Source organism: Acomys russatus, chromosome 4, assembly GCF_903995435.1.
Source record: "Acomys russatus chromosome 4, mAcoRus1.1, whole genome shotgun sequence".
In the NCBI taxonomy this organism is placed as follows: Eukaryota; Metazoa; Chordata; class Mammalia; order Rodentia; family Muridae; genus Acomys; species Acomys russatus.
This window is the reverse complement of record NC_067140.1, coordinates 1,546,619-1,569,520: the sequence shown is the minus strand read 5'-3', so window position 1 is coordinate 1,569,520 and position 22,902 is coordinate 1,546,619. Positions and strand designations below refer to the sequence as shown.

General features: G+C 49.5%; 2 protein-coding genes across 2 annotated transcripts; one reads left to right on the top strand and one right to left on the bottom strand.

Annotated features, from left to right (window-relative positions):
* Positions 1-752: 752 nt before the first annotated feature.
* LOC127188503 (elongin-B-like) lies at positions 753-1,068 on the bottom strand. Its single transcript, XM_051144939.1, has one exon. It carries the CDS (start codon positions 1,062-1,064, stop codon positions 753-755), a length of 312 nt encoding a protein of 103 aa, XP_051000896.1. The 5' UTR covers positions 1,065-1,068.
* A 9,852-nt stretch (positions 1,069-10,920) lies between these two features.
* LOC127187505 (cytochrome c oxidase subunit 4 isoform 2, mitochondrial) lies at positions 10,921-22,231 on the top strand. Its single transcript, XM_051143491.1, has 4 exons — positions 10,921-11,027; positions 12,885-13,049; positions 16,863-16,994; positions 22,011-22,231. Exons 1-4 carry the CDS (start codon positions 10,928-10,930, stop codon positions 22,145-22,147), a joined length of 534 nt encoding a protein of 177 aa, XP_050999448.1. The 5' UTR covers positions 10,921-10,927; the 3' UTR covers positions 22,148-22,231.
* The last annotated feature ends 671 nt before the right edge of the window (positions 22,232-22,902 follow it).

The window sequence follows — 22,902 nt, the reverse complement described above, 5'->3', positions numbered from 1 at the left end:
ATCTTTTTTTGTCTGTAGACTTTTTGCTCATATGGCAAGACTTAGCAGTTGGAAAAGCCAGGCAGTGGTGGCACACACGTTTTATCTCAGCATATGGGTTAAGGCAGGCAGATCTCTGTCAGGCCAGCCTGGTCTACAGAACTGAGTTCCAGGGCAGCCAAAGCTATACAGAGAAACTCTGTCCTGGCATGGTGGCATACCCCTTTAATCCCAGTACTTGGGAGGCAGAGGTAGGTGGATCGCTGTGAGTTCGAAGCCAGCTTGGTCTACAAAGTAAGTTCAGAACAACCAAGGCTACACAGAGAAACTCTGTCTTGAAAAACAAAACAAAACAAACAAAAAGAAACCCTGTCTTGAGTTTCTTGGCCAAAAGACTGGCCCACGTGGGACTGGGTTTTTTGTTTTGTTTTGTTTTTTTGGCTTTTTCGAGACAAGATTTCTCTATGTAGCCTTGGCTGTCCTAGACTCGCTTTCTAGACCAGGCTGGCCTCGGATCTCACAGCGATCCACCCGCCTCTGCCTCCCGAGGGCTGGGACTCGTGTACCACTACCGCCCCGCAGGACTGGGTTTTCAATCCTAATTGATTAGTGTTCAGTTTGGCCAAACAACAGGACGGTCTTGCAAGCTTTCTGAAAAGTGAGCAATAGAAAATCAGCCAGGTAGACAAGCCAAATCTTTTTTTATTGGGGGAATGGGTCTCTAGGGGGTGGGCCTGGGGCCCTCACTGCACAGCTTGTTCATTAGCACTGTTTCAAGAGTCCAATCGCTTCCTCATATCTGGAAGCTCTGGAGGGCTGGAGAAGGGTTCAATGCACAGGGCTTCAAAGGCACCATCTGCTCGGAAGGCCAGGCCCACTGTGGCTGGGGCCTGTGGCTGTGCGGTCTGGCTGGTGAAGCCACACTTGCCCAGAGTTTTCCTGTCATCAAGGAGCTGGTTGTCCTTGTACAGTCGCTGCTCGTCTGGCGGCCGCTTGAGGATGCCCTCGACGATGCGCTTCAGCTCCAACACGGTGCTCGACTCCTTGGCGTCCGTGAAGATGGTAGTTTTGTGGTGCCGGATCATGAGGAACACGTCCTGAGGACGGCGAGCCCTGATCAGTGCTATTTCCTCGGCCCCCGGAGCCCCCGCCGGCCCCGGCCCCATGTCGCCCCCACACCCCCCGCGGCCCCATGCCCCAACTCCCCACTGCATTCCCTTGCCCCCGCGCGCCCACTCACCATCAGGGTTTCTCTTGTAGTCCTGGCTGTCCTGGGACTCGCTTTGTAGAACAGACTGGCCTCCAACTCGCAGAGATCGGCCTGCTGCTGCCTCCCAAGTGTTGGGATTAAAGGCTTGTGCCACCACATCCTGCCAGACCTGTCTATTTAAGACGCAGACCTGAGCTGGGCGTGGTGGCACAAGCCTTTAATCCCAGCACTCGGGAGGCAGAGGCAGGTTGATCACTGTGAGTTCGAGGCCAGCCTGGTCTACAAAGTGAGTCTAGGACAGCCAAGGCTACACAGAGAAACCCTGTCTCCAAAAAACCAAAAAAAAAAAAAAAAAAAAAAAAAAAAAAAAAAAGCCGGGCGTGGTGGTGCACACCTTTAATCTTAGCACTCAGGAGGCAGAAGCAAGCAGATCACTGTGAGTTTGAGGCCAGCCTGGTCTAAAAAGCAAGTCTAGGACAGCCAAGGCTACATAGAGAAACCCTGTCTCCAAAAACCAAAATAGAAGAAGAAGAAGAAGAAAAAAAAGAAAAAGAAAAAAGAAAGAAAGAAAGAAGAAGAAGAAGAAAAAGAAGAAGAAGAAAAAGAAGAAGAAGAAGAAGAAGAAGAAGAAGAAGAAGAAGAAGAAAAAGAAGAAGAAGAAGAAGAAGAAGATGCAGACCTGCCACACAAGTGTCCAGCTCCTTATCCAGCTAGGTGGAGTTTTGGACAGTCCTGAAGAGATCCTGGCATTGAGGAGAGGGGAATGTAAACTGTGAACATCTGCAGCCCACGAGCCGTGGACGAGGGCACTGACAACAGCGCTGCTTCCAACGTGCTGTGTAGACCCTCACGACATGCTCTCCTGCACCCTCCTCTTCGTGTTTTGACCTGCAGACTTTGGAGAGAGAAAAAAAAAAACCCTCAATGTTTGCCAAACCTCCTTAGGGAACCAGGTCCAGTTTGGGGGCGCTCACTCACAGGCACCCCTGAGGCTATGTTTGGGTTTGGCGTAGCCTTCCAAAAGCTTCCCGAATCCAGGGTTTGGTCTTCAACTACCAGCACAGCTGTAGGGGTGACTCGAACCCAAGGCCGTGCTCATCCATACCTTAAGCTACTGCCACCACACCTGGCTTAGATTTATAGTTTGATGATGACATCATTACAGGGTGATATAAGAATAGTAGGTACTTGGCCAGGCATGAGGCGAACACCTTTAATCCCAGCACTCGGGAGGCAGAGGCAGGCTGTGAGTTCGAGGCCAGCCTGGTCTACAAAGTGAGTCAAGGACAGCCAAGGCTACACAGAGAAACCTTGTCTGGAAAAACAAATTAAAAAAAAAAATAATGCCGGGCGTGGTGGCACACGCCTTTAATCCCAGCACTCGGGAGGCAGAGGCAGGCGGATCGCTGTGAGTTCGAGGCCAGCCTGGTCTACAAGTGAGTCCGGGATGGCCAAGGCTACACAGAGAAACCCTGTCTCGAAAAACCAAAAAAAAAATAGTAGGTGCTGCCTGGTTGGAGAAACTATGTCACCGAAGGATGTGACACTGAATGGCATATCTTGGACCTGATCCCTTCCTCTGTCTGTCTGTCTGTCTTCTTACTGGTTGCTATGCACTGAGGGCATCTCTAGCCTGACACTGTATTCTGCTGCACCATGGGCCTATAATAGTGGAGCCAAGCTGGGCGTGGTGGCGCACGCCTTTAATCCCAGCACTCGGGAGGCAGAGGCAGGCGATCGCTGTGAGTTCGAGGCCAGCCTGGTCTACAAAGTGAGTTCTAGGATAACCAGGGCTACACAGAGAAACCCTGTCTCAAAAAACAAAATTGTGATAAAGATGCTGAAGTGTAGCCCTTCACGGTTGATGGCTTCTGGTGGGGGTGGGGGGCTGGAGGAGGCCTCAGTTATCTTGAAGGGGCTGGACACTGGGGCAGTCTGACAATGCTCCAATGAGGATATGGGCAACACAAATTGGACTTGTCTTTTGTTTTGGCTGGGAGAAGGAACAAGGGGGGGAAGGTGGACCTGGGAGGACTGAGAATGGAGTGTGATCAGGATACATTGTATTCTATTCCCAAATAATTAATACAAATATTATGGTATGGAAAAAATATATGCCTCTGGAGTTTGAAAGGCAAGCGTCTTCCCCCACCTCTGCAGTTCATTTGTTTTGGGCTGAGGTACGGTCTCACTACTCCCAGGCTGGCCTTGAACTCCTCCATCTGCTTTTGCATCCTGAGTGCTGAAGTTACAGGTGACTCATAGCTGGGTACCCTAGCTCCTAGAGACAGGCACTCCTCCGGGATCCTAGAGACAATCCTCCGAGGTCCTTCCAACTCAGGTCCTGCAAAGCAACTCCTCGCTGCACGTTACTGCCTCCCCGCAGTCACGCTGCACTCTCACCTCCCCGGTCCAGTCCACTTGACACAAGAGACCCTCTGAGAGCCAGGCCTGTGCTGGGGACCTCAGGGCAGTATCTCACTTGACACCTGCTCAGCTCAGTGAGTGCAGAGCTGGAATCACCCCATTTTATGAGTGAGAAAGCTGAGGTGCTGAAGGAAAAAGTAGCTCTGGGTGGTATCGGGTTGACAAGTGCACTTCCAGATCAAGTCACTATGGTTGGTATGACTATGGCTTTTCTTGCCTTTTCCTTCTTTTTCCCTTACGTCTGGGGGTCTGGGCACACTCCTGTCATGGTGCACGCATGTGGAAGTCAGGACAGCTTGCACAAGTCGGCCTTCTCCATTCACCACGTGGGTCCTCCGATTGGCAGAGTGCCTTTACTCGATGAGCCATCTCCAAAGCTCTTTATCTTTTGAACAGGGTCCTCTGTTGCCCAGCCTGGCTTCAGAATGAGTAGCCTGGACTGTTGGCTCTGTTTTTTTAACAATTAAACTTTATTATACAACCCAACTAGCTTACACAAGAAGGAAAAAAGGTTAAAGGGACAAAAGACTGAACCTTCCGGTATCCGTTCCACGGGACGGGTCCATAGGTGTCTCTCTGGCCCGCATGCTGGTCCGGCCTGTTCGCTGCTCCACACACGCTCAAGCCCTGGCTGAACCTGTTGTTCTCTCCTCCCCACCTGCCTGAGTCACATGGGAAGGGCGGTCTACTTCTCTCCTTGAGGGTCAATTAGAAAAACAATAGCCCAGTTGGGGTTCCCAGGTCTGTTTCCTGAATTTCAAGCCCAGGATGGCTCCACTCAGTTTGTCACAAGGTATTCATGGGGTGCCCCAAGGGTAAAGCCTGCCAAGACTGCTTCCACCTGTGACAAAGCTTAATCTTTCCCAAACTGGACCACTTAATGAAACCCTGTCTTAAAATAGAAAGTCCAAAAGATGGACTCAGTGGAAGAACACTTGCCTAGCATGTGCAAGGCCATAGGGCCAAGCTCTAGTTAAGAAGGCAAATCGGTGTGTGTGTGTGTGTGTGTGTGTGTGTGTGTGTGTGTGTGAAGTATGGAGACATGCGCCTAATGCCCCATGCCAGGGAGGCAGACACAGAAGGATCCCTGGGCTTGCTGGCCAGCCCAGCCCAATCAAGAGACTCCAGGTTCAGTGAGAGACCCTGTCTTATAAAATAAGGTGGAGAGTAATAATGGAAGACACCTGCTTTCAACCTCTGGCACACATATGAGCATATGCTCACACAAATACATACATGCATACATACATGCATATACCTCACAAATTAAAGTAGTAATATTTGGGGCTGGAGAGATGGCTCAGTAGTTTTGTTTTGTTTTTTTCTACTTAAAAAAAAAATTTTTTTTTTCCGAGACAGGGTTTCCCTGTGTAGCCCTGGCTGTCCTGTACTCACTTTGTAGACCAGCCTGGTCTTGAACTCACAGAGATCCACCTGCCTCTGCTTCCTGAGTGCTGGGATTAAAGGCGTGCCCCACTGCATCTGGCTCTAGAATTAACTTTTGAAGAACAAATTGTGCTGGAGAATTTCTTCCTGATTTTCTTCTGAGTTTGTTTGAGGTAGAGAAATGCTTTTGTTTGTTTTTGAGGCAAGACCTCCCTATGTAGCCCCAGTTGGAACTCGTTGATATGTAGATCAGGCTGGCCTTGAATTTACAGGGATATACCTATGTTCGCCTGCCAAGTGCTAAGATTAAAATAATTCTAGTACCACCTTCCTCAGGCTGGATTCAATTCACTTTTGTTTGCTTGTTTATAGGCAGGGTTTCTCTGTGTGGCTCTAGCTGTCCTGGAACTAGTTCTGTAGACCAGGCTGGCCTTGAACTCAGGGATCTGTCTATCTCTGCTTCCCAAGTGCAGGGATTAAGGGTGTGCACCACCACCACCCAGCTACAACTCACTTTTAAATGGCTCATGGGCCAGAAGGTCTCTAAAGAAATTACAAAATAATTTGAACTGAATTAAATATATAAAATAACAAAATTTATAAGATGCATCTAAAGCCAAACAGTTTTATATTATCAAATGCCAATTTAACAAAAAACCCAAAACAACAACAACAAAACAAACAAACAAACCCAAAAAGCAAAGGTCGCCGGGCGTAGTGGTGCATGTCTTAATCCCAGCACTCTAGAGGCAGAGGCAGGCAGATTGCTTTATAGGCCAGCTTGGTCTATAGAGCCAGTCCAGGACAGCCAAGGCCTGTCTCAAAACTCTGTCTCAAAAAACCAAAAAAAAAAAAAAAAAAAAAAAAAAAAAAGAAAAAGAAAGAAAGAAAAAAAAAAAAGAAATGATTCCAGCCCTCAGGCAAGTCATTGTGAATTCCAGGATATCCAGGGTTACACCAAGAAACTCTGTTTCTAAAAACAATGAATGAATGAATGAATGAATGAATGAAAGAAAGAAAGAAACAAAAAAGCTTTAAAAAATATTTATTTATTATTTATATACCTGCATGTGTGGCCACACCTAGAAGAGGGTATCAGATGTTATTATAGATGGTTGTGAGCCACCATGTGGTTGCTGGGAATTGAACTCAGGACCTTTGGAAGAGCAGTCAGTGCTCTTAACCTCTGAGCCATCTCTCCAGGCCCCAAAAAGCTTTTTTTTGGACAAGGTCTTTCTATACAGCTTTGAGTGTTCTAGAACTCGCTATGTAGGGCAGGCTGGCTTTGAACTCACAGAGATCCACTTGCCTTTGCTTCCTGAGTGCTGGGTAAAGACATACCCCACCACATCAGGCTTAGCTGACTCTTTCTACAGGTGTCCCCAAGACTGAGCTTTAGTGCCCACAGAAAGAGGACAAACCCCTCCCTCCTTCCCTCATAGATACTGGCAAGAGTACAGTGTCCACATGGAGCGTTCCCTACTCTGGTGCCCGCCAGGCATTTGTTGTTGTTGTTTTGAAGTCTCATGTAGCCCGAGGATGGCCAAGAACTTGCTATGTGGCTGAGGATGACCTTTAGCTCCCTATCTTCCTGTCCCCACTCCCAAGTACCCAGGTCACAGGAGGGCACCATAAAGACCAATCACATCAGGAATATCCCAGGCACATTCACTCCCTGGCTCAGGACCCCAGAGTGACCTGATGTACAGAGAGTCTGTCACAGGTCCAGGACTCACAGAGGATGCTCTTCGATGGCCCTTCAGGCACTGTGAGCCAACGTATCTACCATGCCGGGTGGAGGGGGTTCTGTTTTCACTCTTCTCCTTGGCCCCGCACAGAGCTTCCAAACCAGATGTTCCTCATCAGAGCCTCCTTCTACATCACGGCCTGGAGTTCCCACAGAGGCTGGTGGGAAAGGACAGGGAAGAACAGAGGGTCATGTTCCTCCTAAGCCTTCCCTTGGGAGGCCCTATGGGAGATGGGAAACTGAGACCCAGAAATGGCACTGCTCTCCCAAGAGCCCACAAAGAAGCGCCTCTTCCTAACACAGCCGCCCACCCATTTGGGAAGACTGAGAACATGCTGGGTGGGGTGGCAAGGCCCTAGGTTCCATCACCCGCGGTCAGGACACGGGTGTGGAGCACTGTTGCGGGGAACTGGGCTGTGGCAGGTAGGATGTGAGGATGTGAGGTGTGCTTCATCAAAGCTGCAGAATAGAGAGTCTTCCTCTGCCTCCACCTCCAGGGCCTACTCCACACCACACCGGGTCAGTCTCCAAGAGGGAAGGCAAGCCCTTGGTGTCTCTCAAATCTAGAAGTACCTTGGTTGGAGGGGAGGAGCAGCTCTCAAGAGTGACCACTAGCACCTTGCAGGACGGCACTTGGTGCTTGGTGGAGGAAGGGGGGGTATTGCAATCCCAGGTGCATCCTGCCTAATGCTCTTTCTAGCATCTTCTCCTGATGCTTTGCAAGCTTATCTTTTCCTGAGGACTAGACCCCTTCCTTTCAGTAAACTGGCTTGGACAGGCTACTGGAACCCTGATGGGTTCCACGCCATGGACACAAAACCAGGATACAGCCATTCCAGTGCACAGTGGAGCCACAGCCCATGCCTACCAGTCTACTGGCAATCCTTGGCCTCCCTACCTGAACCCATGCTCTCCTTGACTTCCACAGTCTTTCCACTCCTGGCCTTTGGTCACTTCTCACTCTCTATTTTAGGTACTGGAAATTGAACCCAGGGCTTTGAGTATGTTGGCCAAGCACCACTAAGCTGAACCTCTACCCACACACTCTCCTCCTCATCCAGCCTGCCTCCTATACTCTTCCCAGTCCATGGCAGCTTTCTTTCTGCTCTGGAACACACTGGGGTTGGGTTGTTCTGCCTCTGGGTTCCAAGAGGCATTGCCTCTGCCTGGAACTGGACTGTGAGCCTGTAGGAACGGGATCGAACTGTTCGGTCTTGTCACTGTAGACTGGTAATGAATGCAGTTGCACTGGGTCTCAATGCATTCTTTTCTTTAAAAAAAAAAAAGAAAGAAAGAAAGAAAGAAAGAGGAAATAAAAGAAAAGAAAGTGAGAGAAAAAGAAGAGTTTTGTCTTGTGTTGAGTGCTGGCATCCAGCTGCACATGTCTGGGCTGCAGCACCCTGCTCTCCAGCCCCTCTAACCCCGCTTTGTTTTTCTTCTTGAGGCAGGATCTTTTCATGTGGTCCTTGCTGGCTTGGTAATCAGTATGTAGCCCAGGCTGGCCTTGAACTCTGTGATCCTCCAGCTTCTGCCTCCTGAGTGCTGGGATTATAAGCACATGTCTCCATACCTAGTTCCATGCCCCCCTTTTAAGAGAGGTCTGACTTTGTAGCCCAAGCTAGCCTTGAACTCAACAGCAGATAAGAGCACTTGCCGAGCACTCTGACAAGTTCAATTCTAGACCCATGATTCCTAGAAATCATCCTGTGTCCTCCTGCACCCTCACTATGGCACATGCATGCCCACACTCAGATACACACACACACACACACACACACACACACACGCACTATGGGGATGCACACATACATACAGTAATAATAAATGTATTTTGTTTATTTATCTTTTTTATTGTTATTGTGTTTTCTTTTTTTAAAAAAGGATTTATTTATTTTATTATGTATACAATGTTCCACCCGCATGTATGCCTGCACACCAGAATAGGGCATCGGATCCCATTATAGATGGTTGTGAGCCACCATTGGTTGCTGGGAATTGAACTCAGGACCTCTGAAAGAGCAACCAGTGCTCTTAACCTCTGAGCCATCTCTCCAGCCTTTTGTGTGTGTGTGTGTGTATGTGTGTGTTTTCAAGACAGGGTCTCTCTGTGTAGCTTTGGCTGTCTCAGACTGCTTTGTAGACCAGGCTGGCCTGGAACTCACAGTGACCCACCTGCCTCTGCCTCCCGAGTGCTGGGATTAAACTGCTTCACTGACACAGTATCAACAAATAATATTTTCTTTGCTTGCTTTTGTTTTTGAGGTGGTGCCGCACTATGTAGCTTTGGCTGGCCCGGAACTAGTTATGTTGACCAGGCTGGCCTCCAACACATAGAGGCTTGTCAGTAGATAATTACTAAACATAGCTGAGGTTTTCCTGGTAATGAAGTATGCTATCCAGGGAAGAAAGCTGTATGAGGTAGGAACCAACCTTTGATCTCTGTCATGGAAGAGAAAACTAGAGCTCAGAGCTATTAGGCCATTTGTTGAGAGTCTCACAGCTCAGGTGAGAAGTCCAGGGGAGGCTTAGAGACAGTGTCTTGTAGCAAAACCTGTCCTGGAGCGTTGTGATTCTCCTAGCTTCACTTCTGAAATCCTGGCACAGCTGGTGGCGTGTGGCTGAGGGAGGCTTTCCCTGCTCCCTTACCACACCTCTCTCAGGGTGGAGGGCAGGAGGAGCGCCCACAGCGGTACTTGAAGGCTGCTTGGGGTAGGAGGCCAGAAGGCTAACAAGATATTGCAGTCACGCTTTTAATTTCAGCCCCACGGAAGTAAGGTAGCTCAGGTCTAGTCGCCGCTTCTATAGTGAGTTCGAGGTTAGCCTGGATTACACGAAACTCTGACTCAAAACAAAACCAGAGAACAGTCTTGGTGAGATGGCACAGAGGGAGAAAGGTGTGGCGGCAGGGACCTCCTCCTGCTCCTCTGTCAGCTGGGAGTCTGCGGTTGGGACAGGGCGGGCAGTCACAGTCCCCACTCTTTTCCCCCCGCGCCCCTGGGGACTTGGTCCAGCAAAGCGACAGAGGCGGGACATTCCCACGCGGGGGTGTCGGGTGGAGGCGGGGCGTGCTCTGGTCCCCTCGGTCTGGTTTGCCCTTCCCTCCCGGGCATTCAGCAGAGCAGCAGCTCTGGGTAGCTTTGCCGCCTCCATCCTGCAGTGTGAGTCCTGCCGGAGGGAAGGGTGGGGGCGTGGGGGTGTGGGTGGGGTTCCTGGCTGCCACCTTGAGCCTCTGCCCCATCACCGCACAGCCCTCCCTTCCTGGGTTCCCCCACTGACCCATTCTACTCATCCTCGTTCATTTTGGGGGGTGGGGTGGGGTTGAGGCAGGTTTTCTCTGTGTAGCCTTGGCTGTTCCATCCTGGAACTCACTCTGTAGACCAGGCTGGCCTCCAACTCCCACTGATCCATTCTAATGCTGGGGTCCTAGTCCCGGGCGTTCCTTCTCTCCCATGAAGTGGAGTCTCCTCTTACCAGAGAGTGGGCTGGCTCTTCTCCTAGAAGTGCTGCCTCTCTCACTCCTGGCTCAGTTTGGTCCTTGGCCTCTAAAACCCCTGGGATGCCAAACCTTGCACGTCCCAGAGTGATGGCAGAGAGCAGCCTGCCCCCTCCTCCCGCGGCAGAGCAGGCAGAGCGCACGTAGGCAGTCAATTAAGGAGACCTTAGAGCAAGACACTGAGCATCTGCTTAGAGACCTGGGCCAATGGCCCTGCGGGGAGGAGGCTCAGGATTTTTCACTGGGGCAGACAATTAATGGGGCTCCCAAGTTGGCTGATGTGAGACTCTCATCAGAGTGGAGGGCCCCCAGTCCCAGACTGTTCAGATCTCACCCGGAGGCTTGACTTCCTCCCACTTCTCTTCTTTAAAATTTTTATTTATTTTTATTTTATTTTATTTTTTTCTTCTGACCATCTGCATATCAGATGTTTACATTACAGTTCACAACAGTAGCAAAATTACAGCTATGAGGTAGCAACAAAAATAATTGTACAGTTGGGGGTCACCACAACGCGAGGAACTATATTAAGGGGTCACAGCATTAGGAAGGTTGAAAACAATTGGTCCAGAGGGCATCCCCCCCATCTACTCCCATGGTGGTATTAGACAAAACCGGAAGGGTCACGCCCACCTCAGTAGCAAATCAGAGTCTGGCTGGGAGGCAGCGTAGTGCAGAACCTCGCATGTCTCCCATCCTGCAGATGCTTTCCAGAGCTGTCAGGAGTCTGGCAGTGAGGACAGGCGGACTCGGAACTCGAGGGACCCACAGCCCGGGAGGCGCTGGTAAGTCTCAGAGCCCAGTTCCCAGCCCAGCTCCAGAGCTCTGACAGGGAGCCCTGATAACTACCTCACATCACGTCCTTTGATCCTGCTCCTGAGTCATGGCCATGCTCCTGCAGCAGACGAAGCCCACTGAGGAAGGAGAGAGTAGACCCCTTCCTTCTGGATCTCATTAGAGCCTGGCTCCCACACCTGAGACCTCTAAGCCTTTGTGTCCTGAGGGAGTGGGTGCTACAGGACGGGGAATTCTTCCTTCCAGACCGTGGTGTCAGGACTGGTCAGAAGAAAGAGGTCTAAAGCCGATAATAGGAGGAATCTCCAGGTGCTCAGTATGTCAAAGATAACATTTGTTGATCCATTACAACCCCAGCACTTGGAAGACTGAGGCAGGAGGATTACTGTGGGTTAGAGTCCAGCTTGGGCTATGGAGTGAGACTGTCTCAAAAAGCCAAAACTACAAAAAAAGAGGAAGAAGACTCAGAACCAAGACTGCTCTGAAGTTACTCTCCTGCCTCTGGGGTCAGCAAGCAGGGAGTCTCTAGTGAGATCCTCCACTTCCTGGTCTTGCTCAGGGCAACCGGCTGTCTGCACAGAGCTGAAGCCTACTTACCGAGGAAAGCCTCTAGAGAGGCTGAATACTAGTGTGACAGGCCTTCAGTGATTTAAAAAATTTATTATTAGCCAGGTGGTAGTGGACACGCCATTAATCCCAGCATTTGGGAGACAGAGGCAGGCGGATTGCTGTGAGTTCAAGGCCTGCCTGGTCTACAAAGTGAGTCTAGGACAGCCAAGACTACACAGAGAAACCCTGTCTCGAAAAAACAAATAATAATAATATATATATATTATTGCTTGTATGTACAATGTATGGGCATTGTATGCATACAGTATATATAAAGGGCACACTACACCCTGCTTGTAGAGGTTAGAGGACAACTTTGTGGACTCGCTTCTTCCATCTTGGCATTGGTTCTCAGAATTGAACTCAGATCATCAGGTGACTGTGACAGCCTTTGCCCCCTGAGTCATCTTGTAGGCCCTTTCTTTTTCTTTTCTTTTTTCTTTTGGAGACAGTTCCTCATGTGCCAGGCTAGTCTGGAAATTGCTATGTGGCCGAGGACAACCTTGAACTTCTAGTCTTCCTGCTTCTACCTCCCAAGTCCTCCAAAATGGTGACACAACAGGCATGTTCCACCGTGCTTCGTGGTGCTGGGAGTCAAACCCAGGCCTTCTCACACCCCCAGGCTTCCTGTCTACTAGGCCAGCACTCTACCAACTAAGCTAGACTCTTGGCCCCTCATCCCTCAGAGGCCCTTTGGATGCACTATCTAGAAGCTTCCACTGAGGTATGAGGCAATCTCCCTCTGTTGCCCGTATTTTCTAGATGAGGCTGTTCAGATATAATTGTGCACAGTGACTTGAGCGTCCAGCTGCAGGACAAACCCAGCCATCTCAGAAGCCCTCTGAGCGCGTGCACAGCCGTGCACAGCCATGCACAAGGTGCTTTATAGTTTGCACGGCAGTTTTGCCCGGATCTCAGTTCCCTCTTAAGGCCCTCCTCACCCCTAGAGACAGCCTTACTAAGGCTTAGCTCTCCCCAGAGTACACAAGGTTTTGCAGCACAGAGGAGGTGACCGGCAGCCCTGGCTGTGCTTCTTGCTTCATGGCACAGTGTATGCGTCTGTCAAATCATCACATCATCTGGCTCAGAGTAACATGTGGCCAAGAAGCCAACAACTCACCTGAAAGCCTTAAGCTGGCACACAGCGAACAAGAAATGTATCACCTGTGATTCAATCAAGGTTAAAGATAGGTATCTCTCAGGCAGTCTGGACACAGCTCCCTCCCTTGTCCCTGCAGCTGACAGCCATCGGAGGATGTCCCCCTATGTTGACTGCTATGCCCAGCGCTCCTATCCCATGCCGAATGAACCCTTATCCACAGAGCTCAGTGAGGAGCAGCAGGCCCTGAAGGAGAAGGAGAAAGGCGACTGGGCTCAGTTGAGCCAAGCAGAGAAGGTGGCCTGTAAGTATTGGGCCAGGCAGGTTAACTGGCTGGAAGGGAAGGGGAAGGCAGGAATGGGGGAGGGGCGGGGAGTCAACTCCCCCTTTTATTCACTGAACCTTCCTGTGGAGATCCCTGGACTGACCTCACAGTGTGAGGCAGGATGCATATACAGCTAAGGTGGGAAGTCTCTCAGGGAATGCAAACCCAAAAGAAAGATGGCGTTCCCCAGGAAGACTTACTGGGGAATATGAGTGACAGGGTGAAGGGTGTCACAGCAGCAGGTGTGGAGGGCCCTTATGTAACTAAGTGGGGCACAGAGAGGCAGCTGAGGTAGGCAGGGAGCATGTAGCAGGAAGGCTGTGTGGCCCTGGGCTGACCTTGGCTATCTGGAGGCTATTTGCCTCTTTCCGGGGACATCTTTTAATTCTGGGGGTGTTGATGGACAGAAGATGGCAGGCATGCACACTCACTCTCTCACTCTCTCTCTCTCTCTCACGCTCTCTCACTCACTCTCTCTCACTCACTCTCTCACTCTCTCACTCTCTCTCTCACTCATTCACTCTCTCTCTCACTCTCTCACTCACTCTCTCTCACTCTCTCACTCTCTCTCACTCTCTCTCTCACTCTCTCTCACTCACTCTCTCACACACTCTCTCTCACTCTCTCACTCTCTCTCTCACTCTCTCACTTTCTCACTCATTCTCTCACTCACGCTCTCTCTCACTCTCTCTCTCTCACTCTCTCTCTCTCACTCACTCTCTCACTCTCTCTCTCACTCTCTCACTTTCTCACTCACTTTCTCACTCACGCTCTCTCTCACTCTCTCTCTCACTCACTCTCCCTCTCTCTCTCTCTCTCTATCTCTCTCACTCTCTCAGTGTCTTACAGCATCTACTACAAATGCAGACCCTGACAATATGGTTGGGAACAAGCCGGGCTATGCCCTTGCTTTGTAGACTTACATACTCAGCGCTCTGCCTGGCTCCTTTTTCTTCCCTCCACACCCCCCACCTCCCTCCAGCTCTCCCCAACCTCCTCCTTCCTTCCTCTCTGCTCTCTTTCCCTCTCTGTTTCTCCCTCCTCTCCTTTCTTCTCCCACCCTTCCTTCTGTCCCCCTCCCTTCTATATAAGAAAGGAAAAGCCCCTGTTTCCGTCTTTACCCAAATGTCACCACTCTAAGGATGTCCCTGTACCCACCATTAACTTGCCAGCAGCTGGTCCACAGTCATAGGAAACTGAGGCTCAGGAAGATGAAATTGCTGACCTGGCCACACAACTTAGAGTTACTAGGTATTGGTCAGGACTTGTTCCCACACAGAGGGCACCAGGACCATACACTGCCACACCACACACCCTGGGACGGTTGGTGGGCTACAGCCTCAGAAGGACGCCGGTGCTCTCAGCACACATCAACTGGGCCTTGGACCTCAGGCCATTGGGTTCCCTCACTTTCCGCACATCTCCTTCTTTCTCTCTACTCCTGCCTGATGGAGAATCCCTGTGGCAGCCAAACTGCCCAACCCAAGACAGTTCTGCCCAGGAACCAGTGCCAGCTCTAAATTTCCTCCATACAGACATTTCAGAGCTATTTAAAGTACAGAGAAACACTGTTCACATGGGCGATACTCTTTTTTTCTCCCCCCCCCCTTTTTTTTCCTTTCCATCTGAGGAGTAAAAATTACTAATGACTTTATTGTAAATAAGACACAACCTCAAATTTATACAAAACAAAGCCTTCCTCAAATCCAATCTGTATGTATCAACAGTGCAGAATCATCATTTGTTGAGTCAAAATGGTGACTCATAACAGTGTAGACTCATCTATAGATTTTAATTCACAAATATATATGTACACACATATCTATGTGTCTTGTGTATGACAACTATATGAAAATAGTCTCAAAAATATATATATTTTGAGACATGGTTTCTCTGTGTAGCCTTGGCTGTCCTGGACTCCCTTTGTAGACCAGGCTGACCTCGAACTCACAGAGATATCCCTGCCTCTGTCTCCCTGAGTGCTGGGATTACAGGTGTGTGCCACCACAGCTCTTAAATAACTGCAGGAAGGAAGGGAGGGAGAAGGCAGGAAGGGAGGGTCAGCATCTCTTCTGATGTTCTCCTGACACCAGGTCCTTGCCATAGAGCCATCCCTTGTCCCCTCTACTGCCTGTTCACTCTGTAACTGTTGACGCACGCTGTGGCATCAAGCTGGGTAGCAGGCCACGATAGCCATACCAGAGCCTAGGTACGCATCTAACTGTGACTAAACTTCAACCATTACTAGAAGGTGCACAACTCAAGCAAAAATAAATCTTTAAGCTGGCAAGGTGACATACGCTTGTAATCCCAGCCCTGGGAACGGCTGAGGCAGGAGGATTGTGGGTTCTTTTTGTTTGTTTTTTCAAGACACGGTTTCTCTGTGTAGCCTTGACCGATTGTGGGTTCAAGGGCAGCCTGAGTTGTGTAGTGAGATTCTTCTCCAAAATAAACCAATGTTTTACAGTTTTAAATGCATAATAGTACAAAACAGAGCCTCTGTGTGCAACCAGTGATCTACATGCTGGGGAAGCTCGCTGACCAGAGCCTTTGTTTGCCCAAGGGTCTGGGGAGAGTGACCTCTACAAAGTAGATAAAACTCTCAGTGTGTGTGTGGGGGGGTGGGGGTAGAAAAATCCTGGTAAAAATTTGCAACATTAAAACTTGTTTGTATGCCTCTGTGTCAGAAACCCACCCTCCTTGTTCAGTTAGAATGGGCCCAAATCCAGCTAGGCATGGTGGTGCATGCCTTTAACCCCAGCATTTGGGAGGCAGAGTCAGGCAGATCTCTGAGTTCAAGCTCAACCTGGTCTACAGAGTGAGTTCCAGGACAGCTAGAGCCACACAGAGAAACTCTGTCTCAAAATAAAAACGAAATAACTAACCCCGCTATCACCACCCAGCAACTTTAATTTCAACTTGACTTTCTCTGTTTGATTTCCTAAACTTGGGTTCAAGATCTCTGAGAGGCTTTCTGAGCCTCCCTAATAGAGGGAGCTCGCTCTCCTATCTCCACCTCAGCATATTTGGTGTCTCCCCTCTTAGGTTCCACAAGGGTAGGAATTATCATTCAACGTGGTCACCACTGTGCACAGGGTTGCCATGCTCTCTGTATGCAGAATGTACTTTATAAGAATCTGATGGAGGGCCAGGCATGGTGGCAAACACCTTTAATCCCAGCACTGGGGAGGCAGAGGCAGGTGGATTCCTGTGAGTTCGAGGCCCGCCTGGTCTACAAAGCAAGTCCAGGACAGCCAAGGCTAACACAGAGAAACCTTGTCTCGAAAAATGGGGGGGGGGGGGGTGAGGGAGGAGGAAGAAGAAGAAGAAGGAAAAGAAGAAGAAGAAGAAGAAGAATCTGATGGATGAGCCGCCTGTGGGGGTGCAGCATTCAGGAAGCAGAAGTAGGAGTGAGAGCCTACCACACAAGCAAACAAAAATGGGTTGGTGTACTGGGGCGATAGCTCAGTCAGTAGTGTCTGCCATGCAAGCATGAGCTCATGGGCTCAGGGTATAGCAAACACCCTACTGTAATCCCTGCCCTGGGGAGGCTAAGGCAGGAGGCTCTCCCTAGTCTAGACCAACCAGTGAACTTCAGGTACAGTAAACGATTCTTAGCCTTCACAGTCACACGCATACATGTCCTCGTGCATACACTTGCACACACACAGGTTGAGTGAACAGCCTATGGTGCAGGAAGGGGCAGCTAAGGGTTTCAGGGGCCAACAGCTGGCTCCAGGCTCCTTGGCACGGTCATGGCTGAGTCCTCTCCCACACACTGCCTGCCTGCAGTGTACCGGATGCAGTTCCATGAGACCTTCGCAGAGATGAACCATCGCTCCAACGAATGGAAGACGGTGATGGGCTGCGTCTTCTTTTCCTTTGGATTTACGGCTCTGATGATTTGGTGGGAGCGGGTCTATGGTAAGTGGAAGGGTCCCACGGCTGTAGGCCACGTATGCCTTTGTGCCCATAGCCACTGGCTGAGCTCTCAAGGGGACCATGTTTAGGACTCATCTGCAGGCTTCTGAAAAGGCTCCACAGAGGGAGGGTGAAGAGCAGAACATAGCCACCTAGTGGGGAACGGAGGGAGGAGAGCTCTTCTGGGCGCTGCTGGTTTTTTCATCTGCAAAATGCTCAGAGCCAGCTCTCTGGGGTTCTCATGAGGATTTAATGAGGAGGCTGTAGGTTCGAGTGGGTGCAGAAATGGCGGTGCTGTGGATCGCTGTGAGTTCGAGGCCAGCCTGATCTACAGAGCGAGTCCAGGACAGCCAAGGCTACACAGAGAGACCCTGTCTCGAAAAAACAAAAAAAGAAAAAGAAAAAAAAGAAAGAAAGAAAAGAAAAAGAAATGGCAGTGTTTCTCATTGCTGGTCTTTAACCACTTATTTTTTAACATATTACCTTCAACAGTTGGAAGGCATGGATCTATTGTCTTTTTCCTTAAAAAAAAAATTTTTTTTTTTTTTGACAGGGTCTTACTATGGAGCCTTAACTGACCTGGAACTTGCTATGTAGACCAGGCTGGCCTCAAACTCACAGCCATCCACCTGCCTCTACCCCCCGCTAGTGCTGGGATTAAAGGCTGACTTCAGCCTTAGGAGTCTCTGTCCTGAGAGGCAGGTTAGGTGTGAGGGAGCACTCCTCTCTAGCTTTATTCCTTGGTCACAATAAAAAGCCAGTGAGACAATCCAGGCCAGGATGGGAGCTCCACGGCCCCTTTGCTCTGTTACACTAACAGGAAGGGAGGCCGGATGCATGCGCTGACATACAAGACAAGGTTCTCCAGGGCCAGCCTTTTTTGTTCATGTTCTATTGGCTAGAGATGAGCACGCGTCCTTGCTTAGCTATAAGGGAAGCTGAAGCTGGGAATCCCCCCCACCACCTTATTTTTTTATTTTATTTTTAATGTTTTGAGTTTTTCTTCTTCTTCTTCTTCTTCTTCTTCTTCTTCTTCTTCTTCTTCTTCTTCTTCTATTCTGGTTTTCGAGACAGGGTTTCTCTATGTAGCCTTGGCTGTCCTGGACTCACGGAGATCTGCCTGCCTCTACCTCCCTAGTGTTGGGATTACAGATATGTGCCTATGTGCCCAGATTGCTTGTGCACTCTCTGTCTCTCTGTCTCTCTCTCCCCTTCTTTCCCTCTCCTCTCCTCCTCCCCCCCCCCATCCTGTCCCCTCCTCTCCCTCCTCTCCTCTCTTCTCTCCTGCAACGTCTTGCCTGTGGTGGTGGTGAACATCTTGTCTTTAATCCCAGCACTCAGGAGGCAGAGGCAGGTGAATCTCTGTGAGTTCGAGGCCAGCCTGGTCTATAGAGTGAGTCCAGGACAGCCAGGGCTACATTAAAAAAAAAAAAAAAAAAACCCTGTCTTGAAAAATTAACCAACTAACCAAACAAACAAATTCAAGGTGTTACTCATTTTTTAATTTTATTTATTTGTTTGTTTGTTTGTTTTTGCCTGTCTTTGCCTCCCAAGTGCTGGGATTAAAGGTGTGCACCACCACCACCTGGCTACTGAGACAGGGTTTCTCTGTGTAGCCTTAGCTGTCCTTGACTCACTTTGTAAACCAGGCTGGCCTCAAACTCACAGCGATCTGCCTGCCTCTGCCTCCCTAGTGCTGGGATTAAAGGTGTGCGCCACAATGCCCGGCCTACTCTTTTTTAAAAAATGCATTATTGAGCTGGGCGTGGTGGCGCACGCCTTTAATCCCAGCACTCGGGAGGCAGAGGCAGGCGGATCGCTGTGAGTTCGAAGCCAGCCTGGTCTACAAAGTGAGTCCAGGACAGCCAAGGGTACACAGAGAAACCCTGTCTCGAAAAACCAAAAAAAAAAAAAAAAAAAAAAAAAAAAAAAAAAAAATGCATTATTATTATAATTTATTAACATGACATCCTGATTATAATCCCCTGGCTCTTATCTTCCTGTCCCCACACTTCCTCTCTTTTTCATTCTTTTCCCCTCCCCTACACCTCTGACAGGTGGGGTTCTCCTCCCCCACCATCTAACCACAGCCTACCAGGTTTCATCTGGAGAGCCTGTATCCCCTTCCTCCGTGCTCCCACAGGGCCTCTCCCGTAAGGGGCAATGAACAAATCAAGGGCATCAGAGTTCCTGTCAGAGGCAGTCCCCTGCTCCCCTCCTCCCCCTGCATCTTCCGCTTGCAATGTTGGTGCATCAGTTTGTGCAGGCTCCCAAGGTCCTCCTCTCCAGCCCAATGTGTTAGCCAGTGCTCTGTTGCTGTGAAGAGACACCATGAACACAGCAACTCGAATAACAGAAAGCATTTGACTGAGGCTTGTTTACAGTTTCCGAGCGTCAGTCCATTGTCATGGTGGTGCGCAGGCTGACATCGCTCTACATCCAGATCAGCAGGCAGCAGGAAGAGTGGCAACGGCCTGGCTTGGGCTTCTGAAACCTCAAAGCCCACCCCTAGTGGCACACCTCCTCCAACAAGGCCATGCCTCTTAATGTTTTTCAAATAGTGGCACTCTTAACTAAATATTCAAATATATATATGAGCATATGGGAGCCATTCTTTGTAGAGGAATATTAATTCTAAACATGGCTGCTCTGGCAAGAGATCACATCCAAAGATTTTCTAGGTCTGTATAATCTGGCTGGAATACAAACATGCCTTTAATCCAGGAGACAGAGGCAAACAGATCTGAGTGCTGGTATAGAGGAAGTTTCAGGTAAAGAAAAGCTTAGGCCCAGATGCGGTGATAAACTCCTTTAATCCCAAACAAAAGTAAAGTTAGTTTGTACAAGGAAGCACCACGCTTTTGTTTGTTTGTTTTTATTTTGTTTTGTTTTGTTCTTTTGAGACAGGGTCTTTCTGTGTAGCCTTGGCTGTCCTGGACTCCTTTGTAGACCAGGCTGGCCTCGAACTCACAACGATCCACCTGCCTCTGCCTCCCGAGTGCTGGGATTAAAGGCGCGCGCCACCACGCCCGCCTGGAAGCACCATGTTTGACAGTGATGTCTAGGCTAGTGTACATAGCGAGTCCAGGACAGCCAAGGGTAACACAGAGAGACCCTGTCTCGAAACACGCCCCCTCAAAAAAATAAAAATAAAAAATAAAAAAAAAGGAAAGAAAGTGATGTCTAATTGAGTGGCAGAAAAAGGAAACGAATCAGAGAAAGATTTGACAGAATAGGGTACGCCCAACTCTCAGGAGAAGAGAGAGGAAAGGGAAGCTACTTAAGAGGCAGTTTTTACCAGGACAGTAATAGAGAGATGGGTTGCAGAGAGAGAGAGAGAAGGAGAGAGAGAGAGAGAGAGAGAGAGAGAGAGAGAGAGAGAGAGAACTCAGATGAAGACAGAATGAGCCAGAAAATGAGAAGAAGCCAGAAGATTAGAGGAGACTGCTGAGTTAGTCTGAGGCCAAGCAGAGCAATTCCAGGCCAAGAGAGAAGCCAGATTGTATAAGTCAGCTGGGAGAAGAGTTTGAGCCAGAACATCTGAGTTGAGCCAGCCAACCAGAACTCAGAAAGAACAAGTAAGGTGAGCTTATTAACCAGTAAGTCTCAGAAACTGAAAACATTCTAGGCCTAGGTTAGATTGTACAAAGGCTAGAAGCTTCCAGGACTAGGCCTAGGTTAGCAGAAGGAGGCAGTAATCCTCCCAGACAACAACTGAACAGGAGAATAAAAGTTACTTTTACAGCCGGGCGTGGTGGCGCACGCCTTTAATCCCAGTACTCGGGAGGCAGGGGTAGGTGGATCACTGTGAGTTCGAGGCCAGCCTGATCTACAAAGTGAGTCCAGGATGGCCAAGGCTACACAGAGAAACCCTGTCTCGAAAAAAAAAAAAAAAAAAAGTTACTTTTACAATTCTTGTTCAAATCACCATACCCAGGCTGGTGTGAAACTCAGTAAGTAGCCTAGGTTGGCTTCAAATTTGCAGTAATCATCCTGCTAAAATCTCAAAGGCAGGCTGGAGAGATGGCTCAGTGGTTAAGAGGGAGGCCATAGCCAGAGAGATGCCCAGAACCTCACAAATACGCACACTTCACCCCCAAAGCCCTCTAGACAGAACCCACTCCTGTTGGTGAGGAAGATGAGGCTCAGAGAGGTGAAGCAACATGTTCAAGGCCACACAGTGGAGCAGGGGTGGGGCTGGGAGTGACCCAGGTAGTCCTCAAGTCAGTCTGCCCTGGTCACAGAGGACAGTGAGGAAACAGACTCACTGTGAGGAAGGAAGGAGCTGCAGTAAGCCTAAGGCCCAGCTGGGAGCAAAGCCCTGGCCCTGGCTTTTCAGCAAAGTCATGAGAGCCTGGTGGTGCACATCGTTCATCCCAGCACTGGGTAAGCAGAGGCAGGTGGATCTCTGTGAGTTTGAAGCAGCCTGGTCTTTAGAGTGAGTTCCAGGACAGCCAGAGCTACGTAGTAAAGCCCTGATTCAAAAAGAGAGATGAGACTGGAGAGATGGCTCAGTGGTTAAGGGCACTGTCTGCTCTTCCAGAGGTCCTGAGTTCAATTCCAAGCAATCATATGGTGGCTCACAACCATCTATACCCTCTAATGCCCTCCTCTGGCATGCAGGTATACATGCAGATAGAACATTCATATAGCTGGGCGGGGGTGGCGCACGCCTTTAATTCCAGAACTCAGGAGGCAGAGGCAGGCAGATCATTTTGAGTTCGAGACCAACCTGGTCTACAAAGTGCTACATAGAGAAACCCTGTCTCGAAAAACAAAAAACAAAAACAACAAACAAACAAAAGAACATTCATATAAATTAAAAAAAAAAAAAAAAAAAGACAGAGACAGATAGAAACAAGGGTGTGTGAGAGCCTGGAGATAGCAAGGAGAACACCGCTCAGTGCAGGGAGCCCTGACTGTGCGGCTGTAGACCAGGGCTCAGAGAGAGAGCGGAGGAGGGTGGGGTTGGCCATGGGGACCTGGGCTGCCACTGTCTCACTCCTGCTCTCCCCGCAGTGTTTCCTAAGAAGGTTGTCACCCTGACGGATGAACGGAAGGCCCAGCAGCTCCAGCGTCTCCTGGACATGAAGAGCAACCCCATACAGGGCCTGTCTGCTCACTGGGACTACGAGAAGAAAGAGTGGAAAAAGTGACCAGCATCACATGACTGTAGCTTGCCCTTGCAAAACCACCCTGTGCAGACCCCGGAGCCAAGGAACACCCTCCTCTCCTCTCCTCTCCTCCCCTCACTCCTCCTGTCCCCTCCACTCTCCTCTTCTCCAATAAAACCGCTCTGTTTTCTGCCTGCAAACTCTGCTTTGGACTTAACCAGTGAGATGGGGGGAAGGAACACGTCACGAAGGGTTTCCTGGAGACATGGGTTGGGGCTGGGCATTAGGCAGGATGGAAGCGAGGAGGCATTCAAGGGAGGCAACAAAGGCAAGAACACTCACTCAAGAGCCAGACTGTGTACGCCTTTAGTCCCAGTACTCAGGAGGCAGAGGCAGGCAGGCATCTGCGAGTTCAAGGGCACCCTGGTCTACAGAGAAACCCTGTTTAAAAAAAAAAAAAAAAAAAAAAAAAAAGATGAAAGGATTCCAGGCTCTGTGTATACAATGTGCTGCAGTGTACACAACAAAATCCTTGGCTTCACGGAGGCCTTTCTTCTATGGAGGCTAATACAGAACTGAATAAGAAAAAATGGTGAGAAATGTTGTGTTGTAAGGAGCAAGTGCAACAAAGAAAGCAGGATAATTGGAGTCTGGAAGCAAGTGAAGAGTCTCTCTATTTGTTTTTGTTTGTTTGTTTTTCAAGATAGGGTTTCTCCGTGTAGCCTTGGTTGCCCTAGGCTCACTTTGTAGACCAGGCTGACCTTGAACTCACAGTGATCCACCTGCCTCTGCCTCCC

Coding starts and splice junctions, on each gene's coding strand:
- LOC127188503 (XM_051144939.1), bottom strand. CDS start 1,064: ATGATCCGGCACCACAAAACTACCATCTTCACGGACGCCAAGGAGTCG.
- LOC127187505 (XM_051143491.1), top strand. CDS start 10,928: ATGTCTCCCATCCTGCAGATGCTTTCCAGAGCTGTCAGGAGTCTGGCA. Junction 13,050..16,862: donor CCAAGCAGAGAAGGTGGCCT/GTAAGTATTGGG, acceptor GCCTGCCTGCAG/TGTACCGGATGCAGTTCCAT. Junction 16,995..22,010: donor TTGGTGGGAGCGGGTCTATG/GTAAGTGGAAGG, acceptor CTCTCCCCGCAG/TGTTTCCTAAGAAGGTTGTC.